This window comes from Trifolium pratense, linkage group LG2 (assembly GCF_020283565.1).
Source record: "Trifolium pratense cultivar HEN17-A07 linkage group LG2, ARS_RC_1.1, whole genome shotgun sequence".
Taxonomy (NCBI): domain Eukaryota; kingdom Viridiplantae; phylum Streptophyta; class Magnoliopsida; order Fabales; family Fabaceae; genus Trifolium; species Trifolium pratense.
This window is the reverse complement of record NC_060060.1, coordinates 26,247,311-26,268,409: the sequence shown is the minus strand read 5'-3', so window position 1 is coordinate 26,268,409 and position 21,099 is coordinate 26,247,311. Positions and strand designations below refer to the sequence as shown.

The 21,099-nt window shown below is 33.1% G+C and overlaps 1 protein-coding gene and 2 long non-coding RNA genes across 4 annotated transcripts; 2 read left to right on the top strand and 1 right to left on the bottom strand.

Moving 5' to 3' along the window:
* Window positions 1–2,506: 2,506 nt before the first annotated feature.
* Window positions 2,507–15,523, bottom strand: LOC123911613 (inorganic pyrophosphatase TTM2). Of its 2 annotated transcripts, XM_045963070.1 has the most exons (13): window positions 15,375–15,523; window positions 15,219–15,285; window positions 12,167–12,521; window positions 11,221–11,335; window positions 10,879–11,074; window positions 10,677–10,790; window positions 10,384–10,557; window positions 6,295–6,489; window positions 5,388–5,510; window positions 5,193–5,314; window positions 4,507–4,630; window positions 4,160–4,432; window positions 2,507–2,951 (listed from the first exon to the last, which is right to left on the bottom strand). In XM_045963070.1, the coding sequence occupies exons 3-13, from the start codon at window positions 12,501–12,503 to the stop codon at window positions 2,733–2,735; spliced, it is 1,992 nt and encodes a 663-aa protein (XP_045819026.1). In that variant the 5' UTR covers window positions 12,504–12,521; window positions 15,219–15,285; window positions 15,375–15,523; the 3' UTR covers window positions 2,507–2,732. The 2 variants fall into 2 exon arrangements, with proteins under 2 accessions (XP_045819026.1, XP_045819025.1); XM_045963069.1 differs by lacking the exons at window positions 15,219–15,285; window positions 15,375–15,523 and adding an exon at window positions 13,038–13,885.
* Window positions 15,035–16,120, top strand: LOC123911614. Its single transcript, XR_006810595.1, has 3 exons — window positions 15,035–15,278; window positions 15,365–15,496; window positions 15,631–16,120. It is a non-coding gene; the product is annotated as an uncharacterized LOC123911614 (long non-coding RNA).
* Window positions 16,121–19,324: 3,204 nt separating this feature from the next.
* LOC123911612 lies at window positions 19,325–19,741 on the top strand. The gene is made up of 2 exons (XR_006810594.1): window positions 19,325–19,547; window positions 19,635–19,741. It is a non-coding gene; the product is annotated as an uncharacterized LOC123911612 (long non-coding RNA).
* Window positions 19,742–21,099: the final 1,358 nt, after the last annotated feature.

The following is a 21,099-nucleotide window of genomic DNA, read 5'->3' as shown; positions in this document are numbered from 1 at the left end:
TTTTGGCATGTTCTTTCTAGTTACTTGAGTATCAATTACTTGATTTTCTCCGTGTGTGATATGTGAAACTTGCAGTGCAATAGCTTGTTGCACTCATGTGATCAAGAGGCAAAGGAGGGGAACGCACACTTTTTGACCGGTTCTTTGATTCGACCCAACCGTGAGGTATTGAGCCAAACACTACTTTTCTTTCTATGTGTGATATCCACTCATGTATTGTCTCTCGATTTTGCTTGTCGTCTTTTTATTTGATTGGTACTCTTGTAGCACACACGAGGCATGATTCCTTGGTACCTTTGAGCCTTTCTATCCACCCTTACATATTTATCCTTTGCTTAACCAATTTGAGCTGAAAAAGAAAATGTTATTTTTGCAAAACCTTAAGAAATTTTTGATGAAAAAAGGAATGACTTTCTTGGAGGTTAGGCACCTAATTAGTGGTTGATGCGCATTGCTCACTACTAAGTTTGGGGTTGCTCTTTGGAATTAGCAACAAATAAAGTTTGGGGTGAGGGTACTAGAGAACTTACAAAAAGTTTTGATTTGAAAAATTGAGAAAAATTTCAAATTTTGCAAGGCAAAGAAAAAAAAAACAAAAGTGAAAAAAGAGATGAATGAACGTGAAAAATAAAAAAAAAATTTGAGAAAAGAAGTGATAGCCTTGAGTTCTAAGAATTGCAAAACTTTGTTTGATGTTTTGAAAAAGTTCTCTAGTCCACTATATTGCAAAAGAAAAGGGTTGGTTTTTGAAATATTTTTGACCTTAGGGGGATCTAACTCCAAGTTTTTCTACTACTTATCCCAAAATGTCACCATCCACCCTAGCCAAGCCACGTTATAACCCTAAAAGACCTCTAATGTGTGTGCACAAAGTGAACCGAATGAATTCTTAGACTACTTGCAAAATTATTGTTGACTTGCATTGATGTGTTGATTTGAGTGAATTACCCAAACTGAAGAGTGCATGTGAGTAGTGTGATGAAACCATAGAGCTTTGGTCGAAAAGTGTGAACTACTTGAAAATGTCTTGCGGTAACGGTTGTGCAATTGAGCATTGTTTGCAGGTGGATCATTGATCATCAGGTGAGTCTCACGTATGTATGATTCGAGTGAATTCAAGGAAAATGCCAAGGTCTTGACATAAAAGCTTGAGGTAAAAGTTGTTTCCTTGAGGACAAGGAAAGGTTTAAGTTTGGGGTTGTGATGACAAATCGTCACACTCTCTAATCCATGCCTATTTTAGCAACATTAGATACATTTTAGTAGGTTTTTAGCAATAAATATAAGAGAAATCTAACCATTTGCTTGATTACTTGTTTTGCAAGAAAACAGGAAAAACTGCAGGATTTGAATGATTTTCACTACGCTGGGGGCGTAGCCCATCACGCGCCGCGTGATGGAGTTCACAGAGAGCCAAGATTGTGACTCTGATCACGCGCGGCGTGATATCTGACCACGCGCGGCGTGAAACTTTGTTCAGGAACTGGATTGCTCTCTGACTTGACTACGCGCCGCGTGAGGCCTTACCACGCGCCGCGTGAAGCCTTGATGAAGATGAAGATTGCTCTCTGACTTGATCACGCGCCGCGTGATTCTGTTACTACGCGCAGCATAGTGATGGATTTGCAACCACGCGCGGCGTGGTAGATCTGGCGCGCGGCGTGGTTGCCTTCTGTATATATATTTTCTGCATAATTCTGTTTTCGGGTTGGAAAATTCTGCATCTTTTCACTACATTCTGGTTTTGGAACTTGAAGATCGTGATTCAACACTCCAGCGGAGAGCTCCAAGCGCATGAGATCATGGATTCACAAGCCGTGGCGATGAAGCGAGGAAGCGTACGAAGAACGATGAGGAGCTAAACTCCCTCGGAGGTAGAATCTAGGATAGTTTAGGATGTAGTTCATTGAATGTAACCTGCAATTGTGTAAGATCATACTCTCTTTATAGTGTTCATTCAATTCAAGTCTGTTTCTAATGCTTTATAATCCTTCATTAGTGTTATAATGATTTTGAGTTAAGTCACGTGCGAGAGTATTGATTTAATGTTTGAACTGAATTGTATTGAGCACTCGAGTGTCTCCGGTCGAGAGATTGAGGCATAGAGTGTAGCGAACGATTGACGCGCGTTAACATCATTCGTTGTAGGTAGCTTCCGCCCGAGAGATCGGGGAAGTATCGACAACGAATAGAGTGGATTTTGACAAGAGATTGCGATTCACTATTTTGTCGATCTAGTTGTGAACACTTGAGTAGATCTTATGACATTGTAGGTTGCATGCGGTTAGCTATAGACTAGATGATTCCGATGATTCTACCTCGCTTTTCCAATATATCAAAGCACATTTTCTAGCAATTCATTACTCAACATACCCCCAATTCATGTGTATTTTTTGTATAATGTCTATGAACACCGTTCGACTAGTTTGATCACACAATCCCTGTGGATCGATATTTTTATTACTACGTGATTTTCGTGCACTTGCGAAATTTATCATCAACCACCTGATCAAGATTCTAAAAAAAGACTATTTCTAGACAATTGAAGGTTAAAAATGCCTTAAAACTGTGCTAACAAAGCCCATAAGTTGCAAAATTTCAAGTGGGTATAACCCTTTCACTGATCCAAAAAAAATTGTCTCCATTTTCTGTCTTTTAAATGAATGCTTCAACTCCTTTCCTTCCAGAAGGGTTGTCACAGAGAAGGAAAATTGTCATTTGCATGTCTGGAATCACTTTCTGGTCCAAAAACCTTTCATCAAGAAGATCCCCAAACAACCAACTGCTACTACCACTATAACACTAGCTGTATTGGAATTTGAATCTGTATTTATGCTTTTCTGGTTGGTTCTTGTTTGCTGAGACTTCTCCACTAAGCTACCCCGGAGAAGATTATTAAGATTGTCCATTTGATGCATAATCTGACGCTGGCCACGTGCAATGCCTGATATCTGACCACACATAGCAGTCAAGTGAATCAATAGAGATAACGCCATTGTTTCCAAATTCATACACTTTGGCCATAATAACAGGACCAAACTTACACTGGTTACTGGTCAGAGAATACCAGTAGAAAACCAGTTTAAACACAATGTATAAAACTAGTAACAAGACCTACTCACTCTGGTCTCATATAAAAAAAATATTCCTTTTTCAGGTTCATCGAATATAATGGACAAGATACAACATCAGTTATTCAATGAACCTGAAAAATGAATCTTTATATATGAGACCAGAGGGAGTATTTGTTTTTATTTTGGAACATTTTTAATTATTTATTCAGCCAAGAAAATTAATCCAAAACAAGCAATGTAGAGAAAAATAACTGAGCAGATATGTATCCCAACAACTAACACGAAACCATTGTTGGGCAATTAGAAAATAATATGTAAGCTCTATATCAAACAAGGTGGAAATTCTGAATTCTCATAGCTTCACTGATGTTCCTCAGTTCAAATCACTCCGCTAAGCTAGACCACTAAAATCATGAATTAGCCCTATAAAAAGAATGTCAAGTAACAATTCACACAAAGCTAATATACATGAGAAAAATTAATCTTTTTTGCTGAAATCGTGTCTTTCATTTCTCACCATCCTGACCCCTCTAAAGATAAGGGATCTGATAGAGACCCCTTATCTGGACCGTCAGAGGATGGTTGTAACAAACTAGCCACATGGCAGGTTAGTTAGAAAAGGATTAAGTGACGGTTAATAGATACTCGGAGGGAAGAGAGAAGGATAGCCAGAATTGAAATGAAAATTGGGTTGGGCATGTCTGGGAGAAGAGCACAGGGTTCCTTCTCCAGAAGGTATATTATCAATTTTGTTTTTGTCCCTATTTTCAGTACAATTTTGTAAGGTGCCCTGCTCCAATTCATGGTTATCTTTTCATTTCGGTTTCTTAAGTATACTCTAACAGAATTTATCCTTCTGGTAGAGTGATGTAGTATCAATTCAAGTTAATTTTCCAGTTCATATAACAGTATTTATCAGGATCCAAATTTTGAATCACAAGAGATATTGGAGTTGTTTCATTATAAAGGACACAATCAAATATTTGCCTTCTGGAAAGTGTAGCTCCAAAAATCAACTTCTCAAAAATCAACTTAAAAAGGGTCAAAAGTGTAACTTCAAGGATAAAAATAGGAGAATAACATACCTCATCCGTTAAGGGAGAATCCTTATTTAATTGCGATGAAGACGAGGAATGTTGCATCTTGGAACCAGTTATGCTACCATTGCCCAAACTGTTGATGAAGTAAGACGTAGGAGCAGAACCATTGCAAGCTTCAGCTTGAGCTGACAGATTTTGTTGGCTTGGAGAATTATTTTTAATGGTTAGCTTGCAATTAAGCTCTTCAATACGAATTGTAAATTCATCCATTCTATCATTGAGGGCAGAAATCTGTTCTGAAAGCTGACTAATGGCTCCCTACCACATAGAAAAGATGATTAAGTTCAGTATGGTTACATGAAATAAGAATTATCGCAAGTATTTGGAATTACCTGATTTACTTCTGTTGTCGAAGAATCTGAACTTCTTTCACCAAACCTTCGATTGTTGGTAAAATATCCATTAACTTTGGCTGCATTTTTGTCCCTTTGGTTTGTATATGACTGTGACAATCCTCTGTTGTTAACACACAGAATTAGGTAATTGCAAGATGTATATTACTCCTTCCGTCACAAAATGAATGAGTCATTTGACCATTTCACACAGATTACAAAATGTGTAAAAAAGAATGAGTGATATTTTTACTAAATTATCCTTTATCATGTATTGGTTAATCACCATTAACCATTATCAAATGCATAGTGGAATATATTGACTTGAAAGTCATAAAAGCAGTATTAATTGAAGGGTAGAATTGGAATTTGGAAACAAATAATTAAAATTCACTTGAAAATCAAAAGGGTCATTAATTTTAGGACATTTTTTTACAAATGGGTCACTCATTTTCTCACTCAATATAGTGGTGAATAATTTCGCTGATGTAGGTTTCCTTTGAGCTGCTTTAACCACTAAATTATAGATGTCCATGAAATTTGACCAATTGATTTTGATACAATAACAATCAAGTCTTGTCCCAATAATTAGGGTTACCTAAATGGACCAGTCAAGACTTCCAAATTCTATACAAAATTAAATCATTTGTAGAATCATTGAATGTACTTGGACTGAAAATATTTACCTCGTCATATTCTTATTTCTCATGGCAATCCTGTCAGCAGAGGCTCTAGAAAGTGCTTCTTTGGGGCTTGAAACCAAATCCTCATCCAGGCTGAGTTTTGTCTTCAAATCTTCTGGTAGGGCCTGTGGAACGGTTAGAGAGTGACTGTTGACATTGGAATAGGATTATATGTTACCAGATGGTTAGGAGTCATACCATAACCTCATTCACAAGCCTTTCAAGTTGAATTTGCTCAATGTATGTACGAGGAATGTAGGAACCTTCGAGACCCAACTGATCTCCAATGTCTTTCAAAATTGAGCGATCTCTCCCTTGTACCTGTTTATTGTAAATTTCCAAACAAATCAGGGAAACACACAATTTGCTATCAACCAAAACTCAAAATGTAAAATCAAAGAGATAGAAGAGAAAACTGGTTATGCCATGTGTCAGATGATAAGTAAAGACAATTTACAGGAAGAAATCCAAGTCAACATGGAAATAAACTGTGAAGTCAGGTTAAATATAAATAAATTTTTCACTTGACAGAATTATTTTGGAGGAGATCCTTAATGAAATTGCTGGATTTGTTGTCATGTGATTAGAAGATCATGGATCTAGTGATCAAACCATGATGAAAATGCAAGTGAACTGGTGAGGGTTCCTCGAATATATATATATATTCAACGTATTGGACCCTTACTCTAGACCCAACAAATGGTGGAAGCTTTATAACACCTGGTTGCTCTTTTTGGCAAATTTATTTTTCTTTGGAAGTTTTTCCCTTATCTTGATATATAAATAAGAGGAAACAAATATTTGATATGCTTGTTTTAAGAAAAGTCACATCTCTTTAGCTATAGGTTAAAAGTTTGACAACAAACAGCTGTATTTCAATTTACAACTTTGTTAGAAAAATGCAACATAAAACTAATTACCATTGAAGAATAAACTGATAAATTGGAAAACACTGCAAAAAATATATAAACTCATTGACCCCATAATTTCTAAAATCAAGCAAGTTTGACATGTTCAATCAATACTCGTAAAGGATAAATGGACATGAACATTCTAAGGAATTGCAACATAGGAAGATAGTATTAAAGATGTATGATAGAGTTACCTGAACATAATGTCGATTAAGTTGCTCAAGCCAATCTAGTTTCACACAAACCCTATCATCAGATAAGACATGGCTGTTTCTCTTGAGGATAGTAGCTATCGTATATCCCAAGGCCATTAGTCCACCAAGGAGGCGTACACTGACCTCAAAAGTAATTCTTGGTGATATGACAAAGGGACTGTCTGTCACCCATTCCTGAAAAGTTACCAGGCATCAATTAGTTGTGAGGCATCAATTAGATGCTACCATAGCATTATCATTGGTCCAAGGAGAAAAAGAAGCCAAAAAGAAAAGGAAAAAAAAACACCACTCTACCACTAAAAATCCTCAAATATACTCCACTACAAACTTCAAGTTTAATAAAAACCAAAATCAGAGAAACTGTGTAGAAATGTTCAAGCATCTTATCTGAACAACTACTATAACTCATTGGCAAACCTGGAGTACAGAATATCAGGAGGCAAAAAAAAAAAATTGTTGCCATATGTTCCGTATACACAGTAATCTGGTGCACAGAATAGAGTGTACTACAGGAACTTCTATGGGTACTTTCTATATAGATGCACTCACTTTTGATAAAATTACTTTCTGTCTTTTAAATCAGATCAAATTGTAGCCTTAAAGGGGTGCCCTAACTAAATTTGCAGAGATGTTCCTTGCTGTATTTTGCATCAGATTAAAATAAACTGCATCCCTCTCACTCCAGCAATCTTTAGTTTTTTCAGACTTAAATTAACTATTTTTTAACATTTAAAAATAGAACTAACTTATGCAAGTGAATGATAGATAAGTTAATGAAGTCCTAAGTTAATATACATAACTATCCGCAAATAATAAAGAGATATCTTTTACATTCAGGAACCTTGTAATGAGTGTCAACGCCTACCAAAACACATTTTTAAGTTATTAGCGTCAGTCCCTAGGACGGGTGAAATAATTCGTGCTTCACAATTTTTTTGCCTCTTATTTAGTCATATTTTATTATTTCTGATCACAATTGAATCCCTAAAAAGATGCTGAGCCAATTGCATAAAATTATCAACAGAGGCAAGCCATTTAAAATGTAGATCAAAGCCCTCTTTAAACTAGATATATAGGGATGTTCCTGTTAGCATTTGTTTTTTGGTTTTGTATCTTTAGTTCTACGCAATTATAATTTATAAAGGGATGCAATTATGTTATTATTCTATGCAATTATGTACAGCTGTAATATTCAGAGGATGGTATCTAAACAACACAAATCCATTCTTCATTTATCTATTTATCTTGTGTTTTCAATCAGAAGAAATATATTTCATGATTAGAACCAAAAGATAAGTCTGTAAGCAATTAATTGAAGATTGACATGGTTAAAATTGAATAATTGATAGTGGGTCTAATTTCTAAATGACTCTTGGATCAAACAATTGAACGCTATGTTGTCAGTCCCGGATAGTGGGTGTGAGATGGCCGCCGTTTGATATATTTACGAATTATTGCAGAGTTAATACTGAGATAGACATAATTGCTGATTAACTGAGATAGACATAGTTGATTAATAATTAGAAATAAAAGTCACAAGTCTTAAGCAAAAGATACTTATAAATACCAACAAAGTTCAAGGAAACAAACCAGTTAAGCATCAAAAGCCTAAAGTATAACCTCATTAAGTTCAAAGTCAATGAGTCGTTAAATGAAGTCAGCAAGACTAATTCCTTTTTGTATAACCTTTTTGACAATACGATTTTTCTGATATCTTCTAGAATCTTCTAGAATCAAGTCTAATCAATGCGCAACACATGGAGTCCAAAACATTTTTGGTCGCTTGACTATTAGAAGTTTATCTGTATATCACAATAAATGCTTATATTTATGAAACTATATTAATAATAGTACTTACCAGCCATGACAAGACATAATTACTTCCATTATCGGTAACTAGCTGCACAACACTCCTTTCACCAATCTCAACAAAGCCATCCAAACGCTCAAATATTTTCTCTTAAAATTTCAAGTATGAAGAAGCATTCAACAAAATTGTTTCCTCTGAAGAATCAACCAAAAAATTTATCAGTTTTCTGCTCTTCTTATCAGTCCAACCATCTAACATAATTGAAAATCTATATTTTGCTTGTTGCTCTCATTACACGTCAATATTTACTTTGTATATTTCTACTCCTTTTTAAGCATTGAAACTATCAACTGATGATAGCCTGGAGGCTGTATATGAGGACCATAGTTACCAACTGCTTCAATAATCAATTTGATATTTTTATAGGAATTCCATTGCTATAAAAAAATCTAGCTATATACGGGGAAATTATCACACTTGCTCCCTTGTCACAAGCATCGGTTTTGCTTGACTTCTTTTTTCCTTTTCCCATAGTTGGCCGTAGTTTCCGGTAAAACAATGCATCCAAGGGGCCTTCTGTACTCCTCTTGAAAACCAATAAAGTGGCCTTATCAACCACTTTGAGTCATATTTATTTCACGCAACTCTTCATCTTCAAGCACCTCACCCAAGAAAGTTTCTATTTTTCCTTGTTCTCCAGTATTTTGATGCAAGAGGCTACATCTCCTTTTATTGATATTTGTTGTCTTTTGTCCCTAGTAATTCCACCTGAAGTACTTTACACAAAAATCATATGTAACCTTCATCCTATACTTCTTATCCTTTAAACTTTTGCACCTCCAAGCTATGTCAATGTTATCACACAAGAAGCATTTGAACCACTGATTGGTGATTGTTAAGAATTATTAGGAGTTGTCATGGCTGCTGGAAACATAAACAGAACTTGTTGAGATATAGCAGAGACAGCTTGTCGAGAAACCAAGCAAGAAACAAAGCCTGTTGAAAAACAGAGACAGAAACAAAAACAGGGAAGGAGTGTGTAATATGAACAGGGACTGTGAGGACCTTCGAACAAAACAGAAAGGAAAAAAAAAAAAAGAAAAAGGAAGGGGTGTTATGGTGACAGATGGAGGCGTGTGCAACGGCAGCAGAGGGATGTGTGCCCGGCAGCATGTGCGACATAAGGAGAGTGTGAATGAGAAAGAAAAAGATGGGGCTCGCAAAATTGAAAAAGAAGCATATGTGGTCCGCGAAACAGAAGATGGAGTAGGCTTTTTTGTGAGCATGGCCATGACTCAATTCTGAGCCTCCTTGTTCTGTGTGGGGGCTGCTACCCACTGCTACATGCCGCTAACTCCCTCTGTAGAGATAAATGATACACGCCATATTCTCTGTGTCGGTTAGTTACTGGTGACAACCAAGGTACTAAATAATAGTTGTCAATGTCAGTCAAATTGTGAATTTACAGCTTAGAATATTGAATTAGTTTTTTCTCCAATTATGAGAGCAATTGTGATTTAAGTGCCAAATAAGACTTCAATAGTGAACACTGGATTCAAATTCTGCATTTAGAGTGCATGCTCAAGTCTATGCATCAAATGTAATTATGTAACATACTGGTAACTTTTTTCAGAAACACAAAATGTTATCAATGCCATAAGCATGCAACCCGAAACTATTTGTTTATCATCAGAAAAGTTAACATTTCGCAAACTCTTGGAAGACTCCAAATCTCACATTTTTTAGTCCAATACAAAAATTTAGATCTCTTCATATTAGAGAGCACATATTAACACAAGAACCGTAAATCCGTAAAATATATAACTATAACGAGCAAGGTTTAATTTTAGCTACTTGATTTCTGCTCCACAGATCCATTTCCCTTGCCTTCTGTGAAAACACAATCTATTCTAGTTACTTGCAGCCAACTATGTGAGAATGTTTTTCTCTGCACCACTCTATTAAATATTTACAGATATCAGCTAGCATATAAGGTTTTTCATATGTTAAGTGTCATGTTACTATAATCTTGTAAGGTTGGGGTCTTGCCACACTAATACTTTATCTAAAATAATAGCATAAATATGTTTTAATGGTTTTTATCAAAATATAATATATCAATCTAACCCAATCATTCGTAGTCATAATTATATGATTCCTGATATTTCAATTCAATTATGTGCTACTAAGAAAATCTGATATCATGTTGTACAGACAACCAGGTCATTTAGAATATGGAATATAACAACGAAACAAACCTCAAACATGAGACTGTATTTCCCATCCTTGTTTCGCATCCTTAAATATGATTGGCAAGTTTCTGGATCTTCACCGGGAGGTAGAAGATATATATCATAAGTTTGCTCGGTTGTTTCCTTAAAATCATCAGAGAGAAGAGCTTTAATTTTATCAACTGCTACATTTCTTGCTGACTGAAACAAATAATACAACAGATTAATAGTCGTCTTTAATTCATCATCACATATAAGCATCAGAACTAATATGATTGTCCATTTTTCCTTTCCATCAAATGGGCTACATTGGAACTAACCTTTAATATGTAAGTAGGGCTCTGGAATCCAGTAAATGGATTAAATTTGTTACTGATTTTTATATGTGCCGTCTTAAGATCAGGCTCAATAAAAGCCTTGTACATTGGATATACCTGCAAAAGTTTGAACTTCAATACTTCTGCGGACACAATTACTCTCAAAATCTGTTTAAAGGATGCAGGGAATTATAGAAGTATGAACCGTCTCAGATATTTGATGAATAATTTCTTCAGGTTCTTGGCCTGCACGTTGTATGTCACGTATCACTCGCTTTACAAGGTCAAGGTGAACTCCACCTGTTACAGAAACTCGAAGGTCCAGCAAAGTCCGCAACTTCTCACTCAAGGCATAGATACCCTCTATAATCACAATACGGGAGCTCGGGGATTCTACAGTCCTGTAAGCATGATAGACTTTAACATGGAATTGAAGGCACAAGAAAAAATAGTGTTCCCTGAACACTGGCACAAGAAAAAATGAAATTCAATTCGGAAAATATGCTAATTGTGTAGAGCAAGTACACAAGATGTCTTTGAATTTAACCTGTATCCTATACGTGAGCTGGACTTGAAATCATATATCGGAACCTGGACTGTCTTTCCTTCCTTTAAATCATGTAAATTCTGGAGCAATGTGTCATAGTCAGTCAAGCGTGGATCTGCACAAAGAGATAACAGGAATGACAAGACAAAGAGATAACAGGAATGACAAGAGATTTGTGTCCTAACCACAGCACCAACATGAAACTGAGACATTTGATTTTGTGGATCAGGGAAATCTATGCGTCAGAGATATACTCATATACTCATGTACAAATATATGCATACATTCTAGCTCACCTCTCCAAAACATGCTGCTAACAAATGATTGGAAATGGTAAAAAGTAGAAAGAAAAAAAAATCATATTAATTTTGAGTCCAAAGGCCAGAGTAATTGACTGGAATTGTACCATCTTAACAATACTTTTCAATTTTCATATATTGGGAGCTAGTATGGGGGTTCCTTCATTTGTTTAAAATTAATTTTTAGTTATTAAAGATTAAGTCTTCTATTATAACATTTTCCTCTTCCATCATTTCAAGCATCCACTTAGTGCAAGTATCACTTCTAAGTCATAGCCTTGCCATTCTACAAAAGGATTTAACATTTCAACTTGAAGTTCTGAATAAACAAAACAAGTGACCTTAAAAATACCTATATAAAGTCAGTAGCATATGGCATGATTTACATTGTACCAGTTGTAATCACCATATAGCTGAGTCATTGGGGTATACCATCATAATCTCAAAAAAAAAATAATAATAATTCACTTCTAAGAAACCACCAAAAAAATTTATCTAACAACTTAGTCTTCTTTTAGGGAGAAGCGACAATGACACTAACGTCCTCGGAAAAGAACAATACTTAATCATGCTATAAAGTCTGCATCCTGATAATGAACCACAGAAAGAATGATAAAAGGAACACATATGAGTAGATGATAATTTACCATCAAAGTTTCCATCAACAATTCGACTAGCATCATTGTAATTATCCATTGAAATGACAGCAATGCTGGGCATGAAGTTGAGTATCTTTTCAGTAAATATAGTCTTTCCTGCTCCTGAAGGTCCTGCCACCCCAACCAATATTATTCCATCATTCTTTTGGGCTAACAATTGGCATGCGCGAATTACTATAAAAAACCCCTTCTCAAATGATAGATGATCTTGTATTGAAGCAATCTCATAGCGATTACAGTCTTTCCTTTTAACCAAATGAACTTGATCTTTTAAAAGACCAAGACGTTTATGATGGGAATCCGAACTAGAAGTATCGTTTGCCATCGAACAACTCTTCGCTTCCTTTAAAAAACAGATGAAGATATTGTTAACTAATCTTAAATGAAAAAAACAAATAAACATATAACAAGATCAATGTTACTGCCACAGATCTAGGTAGTCAATCCCAGATAGCGGCGCGGAGCGGCCGACCACAAAAGTGGGATGGCAGAATAGCATATAACTGGATGACCACTATTTGATAATATTTTTGAACAAATTACATAATAAATAATACTATAAACACATGTAATGTAAAATTAAATAAATAACTGGAAGCTCATAATTATTCATAATTAGCAATAAAAAGTCATAAAGCTTGATCAAAACACACACTTAAATAGCAACAATAGTTAAGGAAACAAAGAAGCCCAAGTCTTTAAGACTTAAATTAATGAAACAGAGAGGTAAAAAAATACAAAATAAAAAGGAAACAATAATAAAACAGAGGTAGAGAAAAAAGAAAAAAAATAAAAACAAGAAAGAAATAGAGAGGAGGAAAAACAAAAAATAAAAACAGATTAGGAAAAATAACAATACAGCACAGAAGGAAAGATGATAGCTTGTGGACGCAGAGAAGGAAGCTCGTAGAAGAGGGGAGAGAAGGGAGAGAAATGTTATCATCGAACGTGGAGAAGAGAATAAGACTAGGGTTCGAGTGCGAAAAGCCCTAAATACCCCTCTCATGTTTTAAATTTTAAGGAATTTTAAGGGTAAATGGGAGTTTTCCTCTTGTCTTCAATGTCACGGAAGAGAACACGACAAAAAACGTGATGCGCTCTGCTACATCCAAGCACGATCTCTTCTGTGTGGGCGCACCCGTAATCTGCGCCCACCTGCTTTCGCTGTCACAGACTGCTGCCGCTTCGCTCTAATCCAGCGCGATCGCGGCACTATCTGCCGCTATTAACTACCTAGCCACAGACATATCCTCGTATACTTACACACCAATGTACAAGGAAGTTAGCATTATAGCTTATTAATTACAACAGTAGTTTTCCGACATAAATCAAGAAACTAGCCTTAGATTTTAATTATCCTTTCAGTACTCATGTAATTTTGAACACAGCAACTGTAGTTCTTCTCATTTAATCCATCCTACTGTAAAAACTTCCTACTGTAAAAACACAAGTTATTTAAGAAATAACTAACCATCGATAATATAGTTTTGTTTCATTATCAACAACCTATAAAACTAGTAATACTCTAGGCAAAATCTTAACATTGGAAGAAATTGAATTCACAAAACATGGAGAAAAAAACACAATCGCTAACAATCATCCCCAATACAGAATCACTAGAGGAACCCTTGTTAGCTCATGTCATAGCTAAACATGATATCTCGTCTCAAAAGTAATAATACTAAAGTGAAGAAAAAGTGCGGCGTTGTAATCATTGATTAGAAGATCAAAGGTTGAGATTATTATAAAATACATAATAAATATGGATTTAAAGATATGATGTCGGTGTAAATCACTGTAGAACCGACACGTCTGATCGAAAGCAACATTGTTTAATGTTCGACACATTTTGTTTTGTATTGACATCTGATGATAGACCTCTATTTTTGTATATCATAATATCACAAAAAAGCAGTTACAAAATTGGAATATATGCAGTAAAACCATGACATGGACAAATGGAGGTCCCTCATTGGATCCTAGCGTAAAACCGATTCACTCCGACATTGTATTTCCATTAAACTCGATAATATATATATATATATATATATATATATATATATATATATATATATATATATATATATATATATATATATATATATATATATATATATATATATAACGAAACACGGTTATAAATACAAACTTCTATCTATAAAGTGCATTCAATAGAAGATTCTATTGGCCCAAAGAGTAAAATTCAAAGATCGGGTCTGTTTGATTTGCAAAGGCTAAATAATGGACAAAACAGCACATGACAAATGCTTAATGTATTGAGCAATTGTTGTCTTATACAATGTTTAGTGGAAAAGATGGTAGTTTATTATATTAGACAACTTGTGCAGAGAACAAAAAGTTGTCATGTGGTTTAGTGGAGACAAGAATTTGAATTTTTGCCCAGTCTCATGACCCCAGTTGTCTAGTGAATAGTTTTAAAATCAAACACATTGTCGAGTCCTTTATTTGTTTAGCAGATCAAACCGGCCATTATGTACATACGTTGATGCAGAAACGATAAACTACAATAAAACAGGTGCAGGAATTTCCTCTCCCTAGACTATATGATCATATAACTCCCTAGTATCAAACATAAGATTAATTATAATAATAATACCAACAAAACATAACACAAGAAACTGTTTCTGTCTTCTTTTTTTTTTTTATGACAAAACTCTTTGTCTAACCTAAGAAAAAAAACCACTGTTCCACAAAAAAACACACCAAAAAAAAAAAAGTACGAACAACTTTTAAGAGGTTTAAAAGGATGACCCTAAAAATAATAATTAAAAAAGCTGGAGCGGCAAAAAAATCAAAATGAAACAAAACAGAAACAGAAAGCAATATAAAAATGCATTGAAACAAATCAAAATCCACAAAAAGAGATTAAAAAAACTCTATTCTAACAAGAACTATGGATCGAAATCAACGATATAAATATGAAAAGCAATAGCATAAATAAACAAGAATGAAAAACGAAGAAGAAAATGCGAATCGAAATTGATAAAATGTGAAGAGTTGTGATGATCAGAGCACTCACCGAAACAGCTTAAGAGTGTGTTCAGCAACAATAATCCAGAAGAGAACCCATTATTTCAAGGTCGGTTCTGCAATATATAATATAATCATCATATATATTATTATTAATTTATTAATTAATTAATTAACTAATTAATATTCAATCAGGGTATATAACCTTTTTTCTCGAAATTAAAGGAATGTGTGATCTTGCGGGGATATTTTCGGGATTAGTAGAATTTACAGAATCTGCAACGGGAAAGAATGAAAATCTTCCGAAGAATAGAAAGGAAAGAAAAGGTAACTGTACCAAAAAATTAATTAATTAATATTGTATTACTATTATATTGTTTTTACTTTAATAATTTTTTTCAAGTAAATTTTAATCTATTTGATTTTATTTTTGACATGAACAAATATTTTGTCAAGTGTAGGTATGATGCATGGATCTTGATGATGGAATTTGGAAAATTGGGATATAGCTAAATTTGTTGTCACTTGTTTGTTCGCTAATTTTTAGATATTTTGGTGTTTGGGTGTAGCAGAAACATTTATAATGGTCATAAACTTTGAAAAGGGTAATGGGAATAATAAAAGAAAAACTTTAAAAAGGGTAATGGGAATAATAATAGAAAGGTTAAATTTTTTTTTTTTATAATTAGTTAAAATATATTTTTTGTTCATATCAAATTTAGCGTTTTTTTAGCTGCATATAACTAATTTATGTTTATTTTAATGTAATGTTATCACTATTTTATATTCAAGAAGCATCTATATTATCATATTATGTTTATATTCTTTTTTGTCGGATAGTTGGTTAGCTAAAATTTCACGCTTAAGATGAATAAGTGAGGTGTTCAGAGTTCAAATCCGGCCCATGCATATAAAATGGGACGTCCTTATCAACTGAGTTAAATTCACGGGAAAAATCCGGCCCATGCATATAAAATGGGACGTTCTTATCAACTGAGTTAAATTCACGGGAATTGTGACTATATCTTATGCTAAACCTATATAAATTAGGAACAAAAAATAGAAATTTTATAGGGCAAGATCTGATGTGGCTGTCGTATCATTTTAGTGGACAAATTCACGTTTTTTTTAATAAAGTTTCATATCATCTAAATTGAAAGTAATAATTAGAGGGATCGAATGTCTAACTTTTATAATGTAGAAAATATTCGAGGCCACAAAATGCATTTCCTTCTTTCCCACAAAACTTTGCATCACTAGATTTTCAACAATACAAGATTCGTCAGAGTTTGATAGCAAGGTCTCATTGTCTCTATTATATCCCTGTCACTCTCTCGAGTTGATGAGGGACTGTTTGGCTTGAAAGAGTCTTGAATGCTTGTTGTCGTTTGTCACAAGGGGCTGTTGGAATGTGAATCAGTCTATGTTGGCAGTCGGTTCTTCATTCGCCAATTTGCTTGAGGATGATGATCTGCTAGTATCGATTAGGTTGATTTCATTTGTGCTGATTTAAATGTTTGTATTGCCCATTTGGGTTGACCTGCACTTTACTAGGTCAGGTTTAATATGTCTCCTAGTTCCTTTTTCTCTTATACTTTTTTTCTTTTTTATTATATATTATTATGAGACTATGGTAGACGATGAGGGTCTTTGGGTGTGCCTTAATTGGTTACCTCTAAAGTTCATTTGATATCTGTTATTCTCTTAACTTACCCATTTGGTCTTGAATGTAAGCAACAAAAAAAAAACGCATCCTTTAAGAAAGTGGAGTAAATGATTAGATAAAGTATGTCATTTTCAATTTTAGTTTTAAATTAAATTGCTATTTTTTTTTGACAATAAATTAAATTACTATATATTATGTTATGGGTAAAAGTAAACTAAGGGTAAAATTGGAATATTGATGATAAATATAATGATTATAGTAGTTTTTGCTTATATTTGAGACTTCCAATTTTTTTGTTTTGTTGCTTATATATGAGACCGGAGGGAGTATTAAAAAAAAAACATGTTTGTAATACTCATTGATTGAGCCTTGAATGATTAATGAAAATACATGATTCAAATTTAACTGTGTTCATTTACTCAATTTTAATTCTCAAAATATTCACCGGTTATTTTGATAAATGAATGCATAAAGTGATGGGGAACTCTTGGTTAAATAAGCATAATCTCAATTTAAAATCTAATTTAGGGAGGCTTGTCATCATAAAAAAAAGATATTGTTAAGGCAAAATCTCAATCTGATGTTAAAAACATCTTTAATTATATTTTATATGATTTTGATCACATTGTTATCTAACAATTATTTTTGGGTGACTTAAGCTAAACAAATGCAAAGAAATAACAAATTCTTAAAAATCATGTTATCAAATCAAAAACTTTTAGAGAATGTTTTCAATTTCAAGCCTCACATCCTTCATAAACGTACATTTTGATTTAAGTGTTTTTCTACAAATCAACTGGAAATTTGACAAAGAAACACTTTATCAAGGAATAAAAGCGCATAATCTCAACAATGATTAAGTCATTTTTGGAAAGGAAATTAATAGTGGTGAAGAAAATTCTTGTTTTAACGTATTTAGGCGAGGTCTACCGTGCACAACTCCTACAAGTCTTGCATCATGCAAGACTATTTAGGTGGTGTGATGTGGTTCCTTTTGGTGTGCGGAGGCTTGTTTGGTGTACCCCTTTAGATTTGGTGTTTTTTGGTGTTTTAGGAGGCTTTTTTAGCTCATTGTTTTTCTTTTGTCCCTTTTATATCATGTTCCCTCGCTTGGCATATTTCATGCATTGTTTGAGACTTTCTAATAAAATTTGCTATTTAAAAAAAAAAAGGAGAAACATAAACAAGAAAATGTGGAGAAGGAAAGAAATGAAATAACTCGCCACACTCCACAAGAAAATGATAAGGTCAAGGTAGAATCAGCACAAGAGTAAGAGACTCTTGATAAGATTCAAGTTTGGATCAAAGAAGAACCCTAAAGAGCATTTTTCTAAACTCACATAAAAAGTGTTTTCTTCAAAGTTGTTAAAAGTCATACAAGTGAAATGTATATATAGTCTAGACTAAGGTAACACGTTTGCAAGTGCACGACCATATCGTCGTAATAAAAAGAATATCACATTCACATGGACTAATGAGTAATACAGTACAATTTGATTCAAGGAAATTTATTTGAAAAGTTCACAGAAGTGGTGATGATAATTATGATGATGATGATGATTATTTTTGGAGTTTTAGTGATCAAAAAGCAAGCAAGTTATGACAGTTTATATATATATATATTTTTAACACCCCCATGATCATGGATTTCACATATAACACAAGTTTCTAACTCTGAGCCTTTTTTTTTGTTGCTGAAATGACACATTTTTGCTCATGTATCACTGTTGATTGAACTTTAGAGTTCATGACTCATTTAGTTTTACGATGAATGGACCAAAATACCCTTAAATAACTAATTTTTTTAAAGTAAAATGAAAGTGGCACATCATAAAAAATGTACCACTTCAACAAAAAATGGGTCCAAAGACCATTTTAAAAGTAAAATGAAAGTGCAGTGACAAAACGAAATATTTTTAAAATACAGGGACTAAAACTCAAATGACCCATAAGTGCAAGGATCTTTTACATATTTAAACCTTTTGTTTATTTGCTCATTCGAACTCTATAATTAATATAACTTCACGTTGTCAACTTGTTTCTAATGAAGTTAAATAATTTGATCAAAAAGATATTTAAATGACTAAAAGGATTAAGAAAAACTTTTCACAAAAGGAATTTTTACACTTGATTTATGTTTTAAGAAGAATTTTTTTTTTAACTTATCAACAATTCAATGTGTAGATAAACTACGTCTTCACGCCCATTGTATATATTATTTGTACAAACAACTTTGTCATGGTCTATTAATTTTAAGGGTCATGCTAAACAGTGCTCCTGAGACACTAGTTAAGCATACTAAAAAAAAACAAATGATAAAGTTAATGATGAGAGAGAATAACTTTTCACACCATTAAAACATTGAATGCACAATTTACGAGATAAAATTTCTATATTTGTATCCTTAACTAGTGTCCGGGGGCACTGTTTAGCATTTTCCTAATTTTAAAATTATATATTTTTCCTTGCTATCACGAAAGGTTGAAAAGTTGATTAAAAGAATTTTATTCCTAAATACTATTAGTAAGATTTTTATGTTACCCCTTTATTAACGAGTTAAAGCGATAAATATAATTAATTGTTTTTAGCAATTCACGAGAGCTTTATTAGCTATAATAAAGTGATAAAAAAAAAATATGGCTAAAACTCTGAAGCATGTTTATACTTGGATTTTATTTCTTTCCCTATTTCTTATTGCGAAGGAGGTTGTGGGTAAGTCAGTTTTCCACTCTTACATTGTAGTTTGTATACAATTAATCGTTTATTTTTTTAGTAAGAATATTTTCTTTTTTATTGCAGCATATTTTAAATGTTTAGACAGTTATGATTGTCCAAAAGTTCCCGACGAGAAAACTTTTCTTTATGAATGCATTAACTACCGATGTGAACTTTTTCTATTAGAGTCTGTGCCATTGGTGCCCATGCCACTTATTGAATGAGTATTAGACATGAGATTACACAAATTCCATGCAACAAAGCAGGAGTATTAGGGACAATAATTGTATTTTTTATTTTGTAATTTTACAGACCCTGCAATTGTGGATTTGCACTCAAAGATGTTGATAATAAAATGAAACAATGCACTAAATAATATTATAATTAGATTTTTGTCTTTCCTTTCCTTTCATTTTATAATCAGGATTTTTAGCATAGGATTTTAATGGATTCATGACATAGATTTTTAAGTTTTCAAAGTACTTATGGATTTTTTTTGCCCCATTGACCCAGAGTCTGACCAAGAGTTATTTCAAATAGGAATTGAATTCAGTTCTTTCGAACAATTCGTCAACCCTCATTAAATTTGTAGAAGGAAATTTTTTCAAAAGGAAAATAAGAAATGATAAATAAATTTATATGAATTTTTGTCAATATTACTTACCTCCCGGTCGAATTTTATCACAAATAAAAAATAAATCAAAGCAATGCAAATTTTCAACCTTTCAATAACAAAATCATTATACCGTAAAACAAAATCAAAATCATCATTGTTTATAAATTAAAATAATAATAATAATAATAATAATAATAATAATAATAAAAAAAAAAAATGATTCCAGGTTTTCATAAAAAAGAATTGTTAAAGAATTGTCGTAATCGTAACCATGAACATGCGAGATTCTTTGATTCTGCATGTAAAAAAATTGTGAAAGAATTATTTAAAATTAAAATGCAAGAAAATTAGTCATATTTTGTCAAAAAAAAAACTAATCATATGTTGTGAGGTACATATATGAACACACGATTCTTGACTATATATATATATATATATATATATATATATATATATATATATATATATATATATATATATATATATATATATATATATATTGTGTGTGTGTGTGTGAAAAACGGTAGCATAATAGCACTTGGAGGGATCAGAAGAAAACAATACTAGTATATGAACACCATTCTACCGTTGATATACCATGAACGATAACAAGTTTTGGTAAAAAGAAAAGCGACGGCAAATGTTTTTTTTAGAGTTGAGACTCGAGAGTTTGAGTGAAATTGTTAGTACTCCTCCGATCTTATATGTAAGTAAAAGTAAGTTTTTTTAGATTTATTGAAAAAGTTATGTATTTGGTCTATATTTTAAACTAAATACATTCATTTTTCAATGAATTTAAAAAACCTATTTTTGCTTATATATGATGCCGGAGGGAGTATATGTATTTTTAACTAAAAAGTCTCATAAAATTCTCCTCAATAAAGAATTCATTGAAATCCGTATAATATTGAATACTATGGGACATTTTATAAA

What these genes read in the sequence shown, in the direction of transcription:
- LOC123911613 (XM_045963069.1), bottom strand. Translation starts at nt 13,184, where the DNA reads ATGAGAGGGGTATTTAGGGCTTTTCGCACTCGAACCCTAGTCTTATTC. An exon ending in ATCATCTTTCCTTCTGTGCT is followed by an intron (nt 12,522 to 13,037) that starts GTATTGTTATTT and finishes TGTTTTTTAAAG; the next exon opens with GAAGCGAAGAGTTGTTCGAT. An exon ending in AGCTCACGTATAGGATACAG is followed by an intron (nt 11,075 to 11,220) that starts GTTAAATTCAAA and finishes TCATGCTTACAG; the next exon opens with GACTGTAGAATCCCCGAGCT.